General features: G+C 40.8%; 1 protein-coding gene across 1 annotated transcript in view; it reads left to right on the top strand.

Moving 5' to 3' along the window:
• The window catches only part of kiaa1109 (KIAA1109 ortholog), an 82364-nt gene that overhangs the window by 62899 nt on the left and 5629 nt on the right, over positions 1-13836 (top strand). The window contains 19 exon segments of the mRNA XM_077539510.1: positions 866-1097; positions 1100-1133; positions 1287-1502; positions 1632-1812; positions 1901-2081; positions 2334-2495; positions 2620-2759; positions 2862-3057; positions 3729-3929; positions 4993-5169; positions 5341-5478; positions 5876-6118; positions 6754-6907; positions 8740-8897; positions 9184-9373; positions 9446-9663; positions 12227-12478; positions 12552-12755; positions 13072-13266. Coding sequence (XP_077395636.1) covers positions 866-1097; positions 1100-1133; positions 1287-1502; positions 1632-1812; positions 1901-2081; positions 2334-2495; positions 2620-2759; positions 2862-3057; positions 3729-3929; positions 4993-5169; positions 5341-5478; positions 5876-6118; positions 6754-6907; positions 8740-8897; positions 9184-9373; positions 9446-9663; positions 12227-12478; positions 12552-12755; positions 13072-13266 — 3472 coding nt within the window.

Here is a 13836-nt window from a genome sequence, read left to right as displayed (position 1 = left end):
TGATCTCTTATAATATAACTCTTATTAAAAAATATATATATATTTACACATTTTTGGTTTTGAATGAATTAAGGTCTTTATTTTCATTTGTCAGCAGCCCAAAATTTTAAGTTATAGTCAAAGTGTATGAAAATAAGTGATTAGCAGGCAGTGTGCATTTTTTTTTAAGCCAACTCATAGCGAGGGTACCTTGGGAAACCCACAAACTTGGCCTCAAAATAACCCGGAATTCCTAGCCGTTAGCGTCAATGCACAAATGATTATCTAAATAGCAACCAATAAAAGTATAAAATGCACCATAATGTGACCCTACAACATGAAATTGCTTAGAGAAGTTTTATATATATATATATATATATATATAATTTTTTATTTATTTATTTATTTATTTACCATCAGAAACCTGTTTCCACCAGTGGAATAAAAAAGGTTTACTCGGTAGTTACGTAAAATAAGTAGATATTTGGCCTCCTATGCATGAATGGGTTGTTCGTCCAATTAACAGAACTCTATCTCCTTTGTGGTGTAACTTTCTTGTAGGGTTGGGTATCAGTTTTCAATTTCAATTTTTGATTTTGATTATTCTCATTATCTCTTAGATATGAGTACATTTTTGGGGGGGGCAAATAATTAAATGAAAGTCCTGTTGTGCTCTTTGTTCTTCACTTAGCTACAATTGTGAATAAATAAGCATAATCATAATTAGCAAATCAGTGATTTGTGGATACCCAACCCTAAATCCTTGTATCACTTCCTAGTTGTGACATCAACTACATCATCACAGCAGTTAATTAAGATGAATCGTCCAAGTAGGAAGCACTTAAACTGTCCCCAACTGAGTCTGACTTTGTGATCTTCTGTGAAGTTTCCTGAGGAGTCTGAGACGGACCTGTTGTCAGTCACCATTGATGAGCCATCCCATCCTCATGATCAGCACCATCTTCATACTTCATCCATAATGGGAGACCAGAGCTCAGTTTTTAGTGCTCCTTGCACCCCTGCTGTTCTCTCACCCACAATTCCCTTCCAGCATGATGACATGCAGCGAGATGACCTCTCCTCATCTTCCTCTGAAGACTCAGAAAAGGAGGATGAGTTTGACGCGAGAGATCCCTGAGCTATCGAAGGCCTTTGTACGTTTTCCCCCTCCCTTTTACTATTCATTATTTGACATATTGTTAAGCATCTTGCATTCCAATGGCAGCAATTGTATTAAGTCTAGAATTTTTGCTTTTTATTTCAATTTTCAGCAATCCTTCAACCCTTTCTTTGCTCTTTTTCTTTAGCCAAGCTTCTCACAGGAAGTCATCAGGCTTTTCTGCTGTGAGTCAGTTGTTCAGCGAGCGTTGGCCGAGCACACCAGCCAATCGGAGCTTCGGGGGCGCAACAACAGAAAGAAACATCGACTTTGAACTGGATGTTCGGGTGGAAATAGACAGCGGGAAGTGTGTTCTTCACCAGAGTACTCAGCAACCTGAGCATGAAGAAATATCATTCAGAAGGTGCCATGAAAGTCATCTTGCATGTTTTTGTTTTTTTTTCTTCTTGGATTTGAGAACCTTTTTCTTTATGATTCAAATAAAATAAAATAAAAACACATGACCAGCATCTTCTCTCTGTGGTTTTCTTAGGAGCTGTGATCGCAGCCTCAGGAGTCTAGACCAGGAGTCGCCTCCAAAGAAAAAGAAATTGCAGCCTACATGCACATCCACTGCCCATCTTCTCGCTGGAAAGAAATGTCCCTCTTCGCTGCAGACCAAATCGAATGACCTTGAGACCACAGTTTTCTACATTCCAGGAGTGGATGTAAAGGTCAGATTCAGCAAACCTCAGCAATTCAAAATGTGTTCTGTTTGTAATAGATTTTACATTGTGAATTATTAATTTTTCCTCATTTCAGTTGCACTATAACTCCAAGACCCTGAAGACTGAATCCCCTAACGCCTCACGTGGATCCTCGCTCCCGCGCACTCTCTCCAAAGAGTCAAAGCTGTATGGTATGAAAGATAATGGTCCTCCCAATGCTGTCCAAAGCCAGACTAACTCGCTCCTACCTCCCCCGCTCCCACCTATTCCATCAGGTACTGAAAGTTCCCTTCATTCTTAATTGCATGCCCTTGCCGCCATCCCTAGCCTCGGTCACTCGAGTGCCGGGCCACTGTGCTACGAGCTGCATGCAATTATTGAATTCCAGGCGATAGTCCATCACTCTTCTTTGATCAAATGGGCTCATAGAAATTGGACGAAAGATGCAACTTTTGTTATGTTGACCTCTCTTCTTTAAATGCATGGAACTGACTTTGCATTTATTGAACTGCAATGTGTGTCTGTAGCCAAAGGTAAAGGCAGCGGAGGGGTGAAAACGGCCAAGCTGTATGCCTGGGTGGCCCTCCAGACTCTGCCGGAGGAAATGGTCATCAGCCCTTGTCTTCTTGATTTCTTAGAGAAAGCACTGGAAACCATTCCTATCACTCCAGTGGAACGAAGTTATTCAGGTTGGTTTCCCTGATGTGATTCCACGTGTTCGATATTTCGATTGACACTGCACTCTCATTATCATCCATATTGGACATATTGGGTCCTTTTATCTTTGCTGTCATATGTGTGCTGTTGCTTCAGTTGTGGCGGCCCAGGAAGAGGACATGGGTCAGTTTGAAACAGTGGAACCACTCGAGGAATCGACCACCTCCATGGTTTCTTCTTCAGCGTCTGCATATTCTTCTTTTCCTGTGGATGTGGTTGTCTATGTCAGAGTTCAGGTACAAGCCAACTCACAGAATTTATTTAGATTTTTTTTTCATTATGTAAAATCTAAATCCAGGTATAAAATGTATATTCATAATCAATGTTTGTGTTTTTAGCCCTCTCAGATCCGCTTCAGCTGCCTGCCCATGTCCAGAGTTGAATGTATGCTCAAACTGCCGTCACTGGACCTGGTTTTCTCCTCTAACCGCGGTGAATTAGAGATCCCAACTGGTGCTCATCCCAATGATGGGTCACACCCACCCTCCTCCACTCCACCTGGGCAGCACATTCCCAAACTACCTCCCAGCAAAGGTCTGAGAATGTAATCTTATTCAATTTTGAATGTGCAGTGGTGCATTTACTTACGCGTTCTCCAATTTATGTGGGTTTTTGGAGAAATGAGCCATCCCTTGGTAATTTGTTTTGCTTGTTGTTGTGAGCCAAACACTGAGCTATGAGCAAGCTTCTGATATACCAGTAGTTGAAAATGGAACAATTAAGGTACCCTTATGCCTTCTCCGATTTACTTTAAGCCGTTTTTATCGGGCGCACCCCCCACACCCACACATCATAAAACACAAACACACTCATCCCAGATGTTCACTCTGCGCTATAACCAAACAACTTGACTCTCGCTCCCGCTGTCACTTATCAGACCGCGCATCTTAAAGGCACTCATCCAACAAGCAAATACTACAATGTGTAGTAATTACACTTTATGAAATCTGTTAATTTCTTTGCATTTCTAACTACTTTTATTTATTAAAAACATACAACAAAAATAGAGGGTGGTTTTTTTTGGAGGACTATAACGGGTTAATTGAATTTCACTGGGAAAAAAACGAGTTCTGAGCAAGTTAAATTCATAAGTTAAAGCACCACTGTGTCCGTTCATTTTCTCCATTAGTGCTGGCGACCATAAAAAAATAAAAAATAAAATAAAAAAAATCTTAATTATGTGTGCTCTCTTTTCCTCCCTCTAGCCTCTCCATTACTGGGGAGCCCTCTGGGCAGAAGCCGCCACAGCAGTAGCCAATCAGACCTCACTGGGGGCCCAAGTAACTCATCGGGTCTCAGCTTCACTGCCTGCATGTCTGACTTCTCACTTTATGTATTCCACCCCTATGGCGCTGGAAAACAGAAATCTGCTGTCACTGGCCTGCCCCCGGGCCCAAGCCCATTAGGTAATATTATGATGATAAAAATGATTGTTATAATAATAATAATAATAATAATAATAATAATAATACATTTTATCTTGGGTCACATTAAAGGATTAAAAGAACAATCTAAAATTTAAAACTACAATTTGAAGATTTTAAAAAATCAAAATGTAAAGGTATGTGTTCAGTATTGCTTTATCCAAATTTCTAATGCGATGAAGAAGAGTGTTCCAAAGGCACAGGGGTGAGCGGCAGAAGGCTCTCGACCTCATGATGATCAGACAGGCAGGGGTGGGAGTAGGATAAATTGGATTACTGAGGAAGGCCTGAGAGAACGAGTTGGTGTGATTATACAGAAGAGATTGGTGAAATACTGAGAGGCAAGGTTATTAATGGTGTTGAATGTGAAGAGCAGCATCTTTACATGATATGATGTGTAATTTGCAGACCTTAGCTGTAGGGTAGGAGTGATATGACGGTACTTGAGATCTTGTGAGTAGCGCAGTATTGGACCAATTGCAGGTTTGTTTGTTTTTAAATAGTTTGTTTTTATTTTATTAAACAAGTGAGCTGCTTTTAATCAAGACAGGACATGATTATGAATAAGGATGACAACATTGTTTAGTGAGACCAATGGACAAGCAGAGGTGAAATTAGACCGACTAAGCGATTTAATTATTGTGTGACTGGAATGAAAGTGCTATCAAGAATGGCAACTGACTATTAACCTAAGGGTGAGAGGGAAACTATTGATTTTACAGAAGGTCGATTGGGTGCGAACAAGTTCTGTTTCTTTATTGTTAGTTTGAGGAAGTTAATAAAATTCCTTGTATAGTAGGGCCTATTTGGAGGATTTAGATTCTGAACAGAATAGGACCAAGAACAGAGCCTTGGGGAACACCAGGGAAAGGGGAGAAGGATGTGAAATTCTTTTTGCAAAATAAACAAATGCTTTCAGAGCGATATGAGGTGAATCAGTTAAGTGCAGTGTTAGGAAAATCCTAATCCTTTATTATTTTTTCTCATGTAGAAATGGCCTTGTGACCTGATTATTTGCCATAACTAATCTTCATTTGCCCTGAAGGTACAGTAGATGAGGAGCCAACATCTGTGACTGGAAGAAAGGACTCACTGAGCATAAACCTGGAGTTTGTTAAAGTCAGCTTGTCACGGATGAGGCGAACAGGAGGCCCAACATTTATTGAAAGCTTCATTCCTGGTAAAGGTGGTAAAATGGACACCACCCTCATCAACATCTCAGGTACCTTGTGGGCTCTCTTAGAATATAGCTTATCACAATCATCTTCATTTGATCATTGTAATGGCAAGGGGAAATGTATTTTTTATTGTGGTTTTAATATGCAGTCTTCAGTAGCTTACTGGAAGCAATTGTTTTGGGTTTTTTTTTAAATAGTTGATATTTTCTTTTTAGCTGTTTGTGATATAGGCTCAGCTTCCTTCAAGTATGACATGAGACGACTGAGTGAGATTCTGGCCTTCCCAAGAGCCTGGTACCGCCGAAGTATTGCCAGACGCCTCTTCCTTGGAGATCAGACCATCAACCTGCCACGTACGTTGTTTGCTTTGTGTTTTTGAGGTTCATTTCAAATGAATTCATTCAAAATTGTTTTGGGAAGTCATACTAGAAATTGAGAATAAGAGTTTTAACATAAAAAAAGCACATACAGTGTCACAGTTATGTATTTCACAGTGTTATTTTTATTCATGTTCATGTTTTTTTTTTCATTCTTAAACAAATGAAAATATTTTTTGGCTATTTCTACAATGCTGTAAAAAACATGAATCAGTGAAGTTAAACTCCAATAGGCAGGAGATTACTTTGTAATTATCCTATCCTATCCTGAATCTCCTTCAGACATCATCTTCAACGTTTATCTCCATCTTGCACATTTATTTCCATGGCTGTCCTTTACGTAACACATTAACGTTTACATTTCTTCATTCAGCCTCTGGTCCTGCCACCCCTGACTCGTCTGAAAACATGACTCAGTATCTGTCTCCCGAGTCCAGCCGCAAAGCCTACTGGAGGACCTGGGACGGCAGCACAGGGACACACATGCCTCAGTCCCCCAACGTTTTCTCCGAGCACACCACAGGAAGCAGCATGTCGCCAGGTGGCCTTGGCCACCTCAAGTCCCCTGCACCTGGACGGACCAGGAGTGTGTCAGATTCGTCTGCACCAAGAAGAGGTGATCTCAGACACTGGAACTCAAAAGTACTTTGAGCACATAGAATTTACCAATAGGCTTGGGCAACTTGGGACAGCTGGGACAGAATATGGTCCAACTTGGGACAGCTGCTTGATCTCTTACTACTTAAATAGTTCAAATAATGTAACAAATTAAATGCTTTGGTGAGTAGCATGAATATGTCTTATTGACCATAGAAAGTTAAAAGCGGAAATAATGTCTATTTATGTCCGTGACCTTGTCCGTGCATCGCCACTGCTCACTCACGCATGTAAAGTTACCTGGAATATTTCCGAAACCGGAATTTTGACCTTAATCCGAATAGTGACTGCACATAAACATAGCCAACGTTCCCCTGCTGTTCATGAAAAGGGATGTAACATGCCGCGAACATACATGAGTAACTGATGCAAGATGGCATCAAAGCAATACTTTTATATTTGACGTGGTTTTGCCCTGACCACAAAAACAGTGAATAGGTGACTTTTTTTTTAAGCAAATAATGGAGCATAGATTAATCTGTGGTGAGTTAATTCACAAGTAGCAAATCGTGAACATGCAGTGGAACACAGTAAAGAGATTTGACCAAGTCACCACTACACTAACCTTACTTATCTTTTCACATTTTCACCCAGATTCAGTGACAAAAACATCCACTCCCTCGTTTAGTAAAAATGGTAAAGCAGCAGGCCAACAGGGGGCGCCATGGGAGACACTGGTTGTGTTTGCCATCAACTTGAAACAGCTGACGGTCCAAATGAACATGAGCAACGTCATGGGAAACAACACGTAAGCTGTTCACAATTCTTTTCACATCTTTTCTTTATTATGTCTTGTGTTACGAGACTATGTCAGAGTGGAATGTCAGCCATCTAGGTTATGGTTATGCACCAGGGATGGAAGGGTTAATTAAAAAACAATTTCAATGCAGCTGCTAGTTGTTTAAAAAAAATAAAAGCTCGTTAATCTAATCCATGTAACATAATATTAAAGTAATGTAACTTGATTGCTTTAAGTTCCTTTTGTATTACTAATACCAAATATAATAAGAAAGACAAAATATCAATATAATACATAATCTTGTACATTTGTCTGGTCATTTCTGTCTGCCTATGCCTGTCTATACCTTCACATATTGTGAATTTAGTTACATAATGGATTTAGAGTATATCTGAGTTATATTAACTATTAATAGTGTAGTATCAACCACAGCAACAAGCTTTAACTTTTTTCTGTCAAGTTAAAGCTATTGTTGAACATAACCCTCGCAAACGCAACGCAGTCTCGAAATTTCTTTTTCTTTCTTTCTCTCTCTCTCTCTCTCTCTCTCTCTCTCTCTCTCTCTCTCTCTCTCTCCTCTCTCTCTCCCTCTCTCTCTCCCTCTCTGTCTCTCTCTCTCTCTCTCTCCCCCCCCCCCCCCCCTCCCTTCTCCCTTCTCCCTAGGGCCGATACAGACTATTGGTTGTCAAGGATGCCGAGAACTGTTATTTGGAGCCGATATTCATTTTCACTAAAAATATTTGCATAAAATTTTGAAAAAGTACAAACTCCAGCTCTTCAACTTTTAAGCATGTTTATTGAACAACTTTTAAGATTTGTAAAATATTGGAGTTTTAAAAAATTAAAATAAATCTTAGTCAATAGAAGTTAATAAAGTTTTCTAAAAAGTCTAAATATCTGAAGAGTTAAATGTTGACTTATCTTAGTTTTAATTTCAAACAGAAGGTGCAGAGAGTTCGAGGGTATGCAACAGTTCCTATAACTTTAACTGAACATTTTAATAAATAGTTCCCTGAAGTTACCACTTTTTTTTATATTGATCTATTATCAGCTGTATGATTCTTCAAAATGGCTAGTGCCGATATTTGGATAATGCTGAATATCGGCGCTGATAATCGGTCCAACCAATAATCGGTCTATTCCTACTCAATATACAGTGTTTTTCTGCGGTAGCAGTAGCAGGATTCGCGGGTTCGCTAGTTAACTAACCTTTAAGCAAGTGGAGTGTTTGCGTGATGACATTGATGCAAAGTTTCAAGTGTCTGATCTCTCGATGGAAGTGGCATCTACAGGACCCACTTTTGTACCATAATGCTGCCTGTGTAACGATGCAGTTAATGGCGAAATTGACTGGCAGCAAAGTTTAGAGTTAAGTCAGAATTTCTGTAAAATTCTTCCCTCCTATCTAAGGCAGCACTGATGAGCTGAGCAGTCATCATCAAGTTAAGAAACACACAGGTCTGCACGTTGCTCAGCTGGGAGGTCAGCAAAGTCAATTCTCCTGCTCCTGTGAATTATTTAGCTCCTCAGAATATTAACAAGAATAACACACTGGATCAGCAGTTTGGTTGTGGTTTTATTTATTTTTTTGACAGGAACCTGTTATAGCTTTACTCAGGGGGAGCTTATATTTATTACTTTTAAATGGAACATCATCCAACTACAAAAAAAGAGCAACCACAAAGCTGTTCTGGGACAAGGAAGGACACATGTTGAAGTGTCAGTTACTTTTACTGCTGACCTTTTTCTTTCCACTAACCTGCACATTTCTCGATCTAAAAGTCATTTATGTTTCATAGAGAGCGCTTGTTCATTATTCATCAGCATCATTCTCCCTGCAGCTGGACGACCAGTGGTCTGAAAAGCCAAGGCCGCTTGTCTGTGGGTAGCAACCGCGACCGAGAGATTAGCATGTCTGTCGGCTTGGGACGCTCCAAGCTCGACTCCAAGGGCGGTGTAGTGGGCGGCAACATAGACGTGAACACCCTCGAGATGGTCTGTAAGTAAACAAAAACACACACTGCTCTTATTTTCAACAGGAAGCTCTTTTTCTATCGAAGCATAAATTGTAGCGCGGAACCCGAACAACTGACTTTGCAGTTGCACCAGTTAGTTGTACTTCATATGTGTTTATTTATTTGTAAGATAATAACACATTATAATTCCCATTTGGGTATATTTGGCTACAGTATTTACATTATTTGACTATGTACAAATATAAGTGAACTGGTTACATTTTTGTATATCACTGCATATTCATCAGTAAATCATCACTTGTTTTCAAGCACACATCTCTGAGCACCCAAACCAGCAACCGAGCCATAAGATCCAGATCACCATGGGCTCCACCGAGGCGCGGGTTGATTACATGGGCTCCAGCATCCTGATGGGGGTTTTTAGCAATGCTGACCTGCAGCTCCAAGATGAGTGGAAAGTCAACCTGTGCACTGTTGATTCCAGCATATCTGAGAAAAGGTACATTATGTTGGAAGATTGCAAATAATCAGCAGGTAACACTGGTAACAACCCCTCCTTCCTTCTATCCAGTGAGATCTTTGTCCACGGAGATTTGCAGTGGGACATTTTCCAGGTGATAATTTCACGCTCCACTACACCGGACCTAATCAAGATTGGCATGAAGCTACAGGAGTTTTTCACTCAGCAATTCGACACCAGCAAGCGGGCCCTCTCCACGTGGGGCCCTGGCCCTTACCTGCCTCCGAAAACCCCGGTCATCAACGCTGAGAAAGGAGCAGCAGAGCTGTGTAACTATTCCCTTTTGTCTCTATTGCTGACGGAAGTTTCTAATGGACATTGCAACAAAATGCTGTCCTATACACTCAGAATGTATTGTCCTGGGTTTTGTAACTCTAATACTGTAATACATTTCAATTTAGATATGGCCCATACTTGCTTTTCCAGGTAATATTTCTCATAACTGGTAAGCCAAAAGCATAGCTGGCAAAGAACACAACAAACACAAATGTGTTGAGTTAACAAAAAGTTTGGATGGTGTTTGTTTATAATGTAACAATCCAACGGCTATAACTTTCCAACAATAATGTTAATCTGACCACTACCTAATGCTGGCTAATTTACTAGCACGTAGCATGGAGCCAAAGTAGCCACTTGTTGATATACTGTATTTTTGTGTCATGATGTTTCATCAAAAAGATGAAAAAAATGTTTCTGTGAAATTATAGATCCATAATGTTCAACATTATTTGCTGACAAAAAAAAAAATACACAGGTGTAAAATAATTGTTTTGACTAAAACGAGACTAAAACATTGACATTAGTATTGACTAAAACTAGACTGATAGACTGTACCATATTTTCCGCACTATAAGGCACACCGCATAATAAGGCGCACCTTCAATGAATGAGATATTTTAAAACGTTTTCCTTTTTTTTTTTTATTTCTTTTTTTTTTTATTTTTTATTTTTTTTTAAGAGCTCAGAATTGTTCATTCGGTAGTCTTACCCATTCAACGTCTTATCATCATTGCTCTTTTGTGTGTGTGTGTGTGTGTGTGCGTATGCGTGCGTGCGCGTGCACGTGCGCGTGCGTGCAAATACGTATAAATTTATACTCATGAATTCACCGAAAATCTTATAAATATCCCATTACCCTTCGCCTTAACCAGGTACTTCAGAATCTTGCCAGAGTCGTGAGGTTCAAATGGTCAGGAGACCAGAGAAAAGGTCAGAAAAAATAAAGAGAAAAGAAAGATAAATCAAAGTGAAATCCAGCACCGACCAAACACTTCCTGCCTTCCCCATGGTTACAAAATCAAAGTCTTACGCCAACCCCGGAAGCCTCTAAATTCCAACAAATTAGCGAGATCTCAAGAGACCAGAGGAAAATCTAAAGAGAGGAAGGAGGGAAGGATCGATGAGGCAGAGTGAGATCCATAGAAACCAGTACATCCAATCCATCAAAGTGAAATCCAGCACCAACCAAACCCCTCCTGCGTGGTTACAAAACCAGAGTCTTATGCCAACCCCAGAAACCTCAAACTTCCAATAAATTGAGATCTCAAGTGACCAGAGGAAAAACTAAAGAGAGGAAGGAGGGAAGGATAGATAAAGCAAAGTGAGATCCACAGACACCAGCACCCACTGATTCAAGGGGCTGTGGGAGGGAGAGGCAAATTCTGTTTGAGTTTCAGTAGATGCTGGTGCGATGGATCTGGCATGCATAAGGACCACCACCAAAGAAAGAAGCCGTCAATCGCGGTCCAGCAAAGCGAGCACCGACCCAAACAAGCTCCCCCCCCCGACGACCTGATTATAAGGCACATGGTCAGCTTTTGAAAAAATTGGCCTTTTAGGTGTGCTTTATAGTGCGGATAATACGGTAATTGTTTTCTTGAACCAATGGGATGAAACTGAATGCAGACATCCCAACAACGTAAAACAAAACAAAAAAAATTAACATAAATGTTTTTCACAGCACAGCGACAATATGAACAGTGGTTTCATTTTATACATGTGGTTTCATTGTATACAATCAGATAATTGAATATTTACGCATGCCTTTTGACAAAAATAATCTATTAAGTGAAATACAAGCAGTGGAGTTATGCCGACTTACCAGGATGACTTCGTTAGCCATTAATGACCGTTCACGCGATGACTTCATCATTCTCGTCATATTTCAATGATTGTTGTACTTTTTTTCCATTATGATACATATTTTTTGCTGCACATACTCTGTTTAAAAAAAAAAAAAACATACATGAATATGTTACCTGTTGAAACGTATGCTTCAGATTGTCGGAATAAATTCTGTTGCCCTCCATGATAATGGAGTCCCTCCCCCACTCAAAACAGTTGGCAAGCAGGTGATTTTAAATCTAAAATGTTGCATCACTTCCGCCTGTTTGGCTCATTTCCTCTCCTCAAACTGCATACAATTTAAAGGATCAGCGCATCAGAACCGTGTCAGACCCATATCAAACCATACCAATGGACAGAAAAACAAAACATATAAAACGACATAACTCGACCTTGGCACTGAATGTTTTTATTTTAACGAACTTCTTCAGTTGATTGTTGTTAGCCTGTTTTGACTGGTGTCTATCAGACATGTTGAAGCGTTAAAAATACTGCCTTGACTTGGCGAGTAGAGCTATAAGTCAAGTATTGTGCAGTGTAAAAGACACAGCAGATGTGACACTTATAATGCTTTCGAGCTATTGTTTTATCTATTTTAATAACTAATAAAAAGAGCATACATGACATGAAATATGGATGGCTGAAAAAGATGTTTTCCCTTCAGAATGATCTGACTTTATGCCCTATAACTAACTATTTGTCTTTCAGACATGGATGCAGCACATCACCGTCACTGGCCCGGGGTGCTGAAGGTGATCGCAGGTTGCCACATTTCGCTCTTCCAGATGCCTCTGCCGGAAGACGCCGTGCAGTTGGGTGGCTCAATGAGCCTCCATGGCAATCACATGACCCTGGCCTGCTTCCACGGGCCCAACTTCCGCTCCAAGTCGTGGGCTCTTTTCCACCTGGAAGAGCCCAATATCGCCTTCTGGACAGAGGCGCAGAAAATACTGGAAGATGGTGAGAGGAAGTTTTCATTGCAGCGACTTCTTCGTCCTGCCCGGCCGGCACTCCAATCGTGTTTCTCAAACAGGTTCCAAGGATGATTCCACATACATTGTGCAGACACTGGACTTCCATCTGGGTCATAACACAATGGTGACCAAACCATGTGGTGCGCTGGAAAGCCCCATGGCCACCATTACCAAGATAACCCGGCGGCGGCACGAGAACCCCCCGCATGGAGTCGCCACGGTTAAAGAATGGTTCAACTATGTCACTGCCATGAGGAATGAAGGTGACTCTTTTGCTAATTATCTCTCAAATCATCTGATTACCATCATAAAATAAGATTGTATTCAGTAACTGAATTTTTATAGTGTTGAATTGATGGAGCGCTCCTTTTACTGAAGGATTACCGGCAAGTTAGTGCAGTCATGTAACTTTTTAGAATCTTTTATTTATCTTTTAATGATGCCACCCTAAAAGTGTGTCTTTCAGCCTTTCGTGAAGCATACTATCTTGAATGCAAAAGAGCTGAGATAGTGTGAAGAAAAGTTTGTGACCTGAAGCTCAAAGGATTTGCAACTCTTTCTTTTTATCACTCACTTCAGAATTGAACTTGCTACGGAATGTGGAAGCCAACAACCCCGAGAGCGGAGCCGCTGCCAAGAGCTCCAGTCTGCTGAGCAGCTTCCGCAGCAACTCCAGCTATAACCACGAGACTGAGACCATCTTTGCCCTTCCCAGAATGCAACTGGACTTCAAGTCCATCCACGTACAAGATCCCGATGAGCCTTCTCTGTCAGGTGGGTTGCATTTTCAAGAACACACCAACACACAAAATAGCCCGGCGTAGGTTCTTTTCATTCTTGATGTACTGGACTGTATTTTTTTGTTATACAGTGTTCCCTCGTTTATTGCGGGCGGTACGTTCCAAAAACTACCTGTGATAAAGGAAATCCACGTTAATTTCATTTTATTTGGGCCCGAGCAGCGGCAGCGGCGGTGCCGCTGCGAGGCCCTATTGTTTTTGTAGGAATTCTTCTTATTAGGGCCCGAGCAGCGACCGCTGCGAGGTCCCTATTGTTCCTGAAGGAATTCTTATTAGGGCCCGAGCAGCGGCGGCACCGGCGGCGGTGCCGCTGCGAGGCCCTATTGTTTTTGTAGGAATTCTTCTTCTTATTAGGGCCCGAGCAGCGGCGGCACCGGCGGCTGTACGTTTCACCTAGCGCTATGATAATTTGCAGGCATACATAAGAGCTCAGGATGTACAAAAAAGTCTCTTGGAGCCATATGCTAAACCAAACAGGAAGTCCACCATTTTGATTTAGGTTGGGATTTGTAGCCATTTTTTGTGGCCTTTTTTAGGGGTCATA

Source organism: Festucalex cinctus, chromosome 12 (genome assembly GCF_051991245.1).
Source record: "Festucalex cinctus isolate MCC-2025b chromosome 12, RoL_Fcin_1.0, whole genome shotgun sequence".
In the NCBI taxonomy this organism is placed as follows: domain Eukaryota; kingdom Metazoa; phylum Chordata; class Actinopteri; order Syngnathiformes; family Syngnathidae; genus Festucalex; species Festucalex cinctus.
This window is presented reverse-complemented; position numbering and strand designations above follow the sequence as displayed.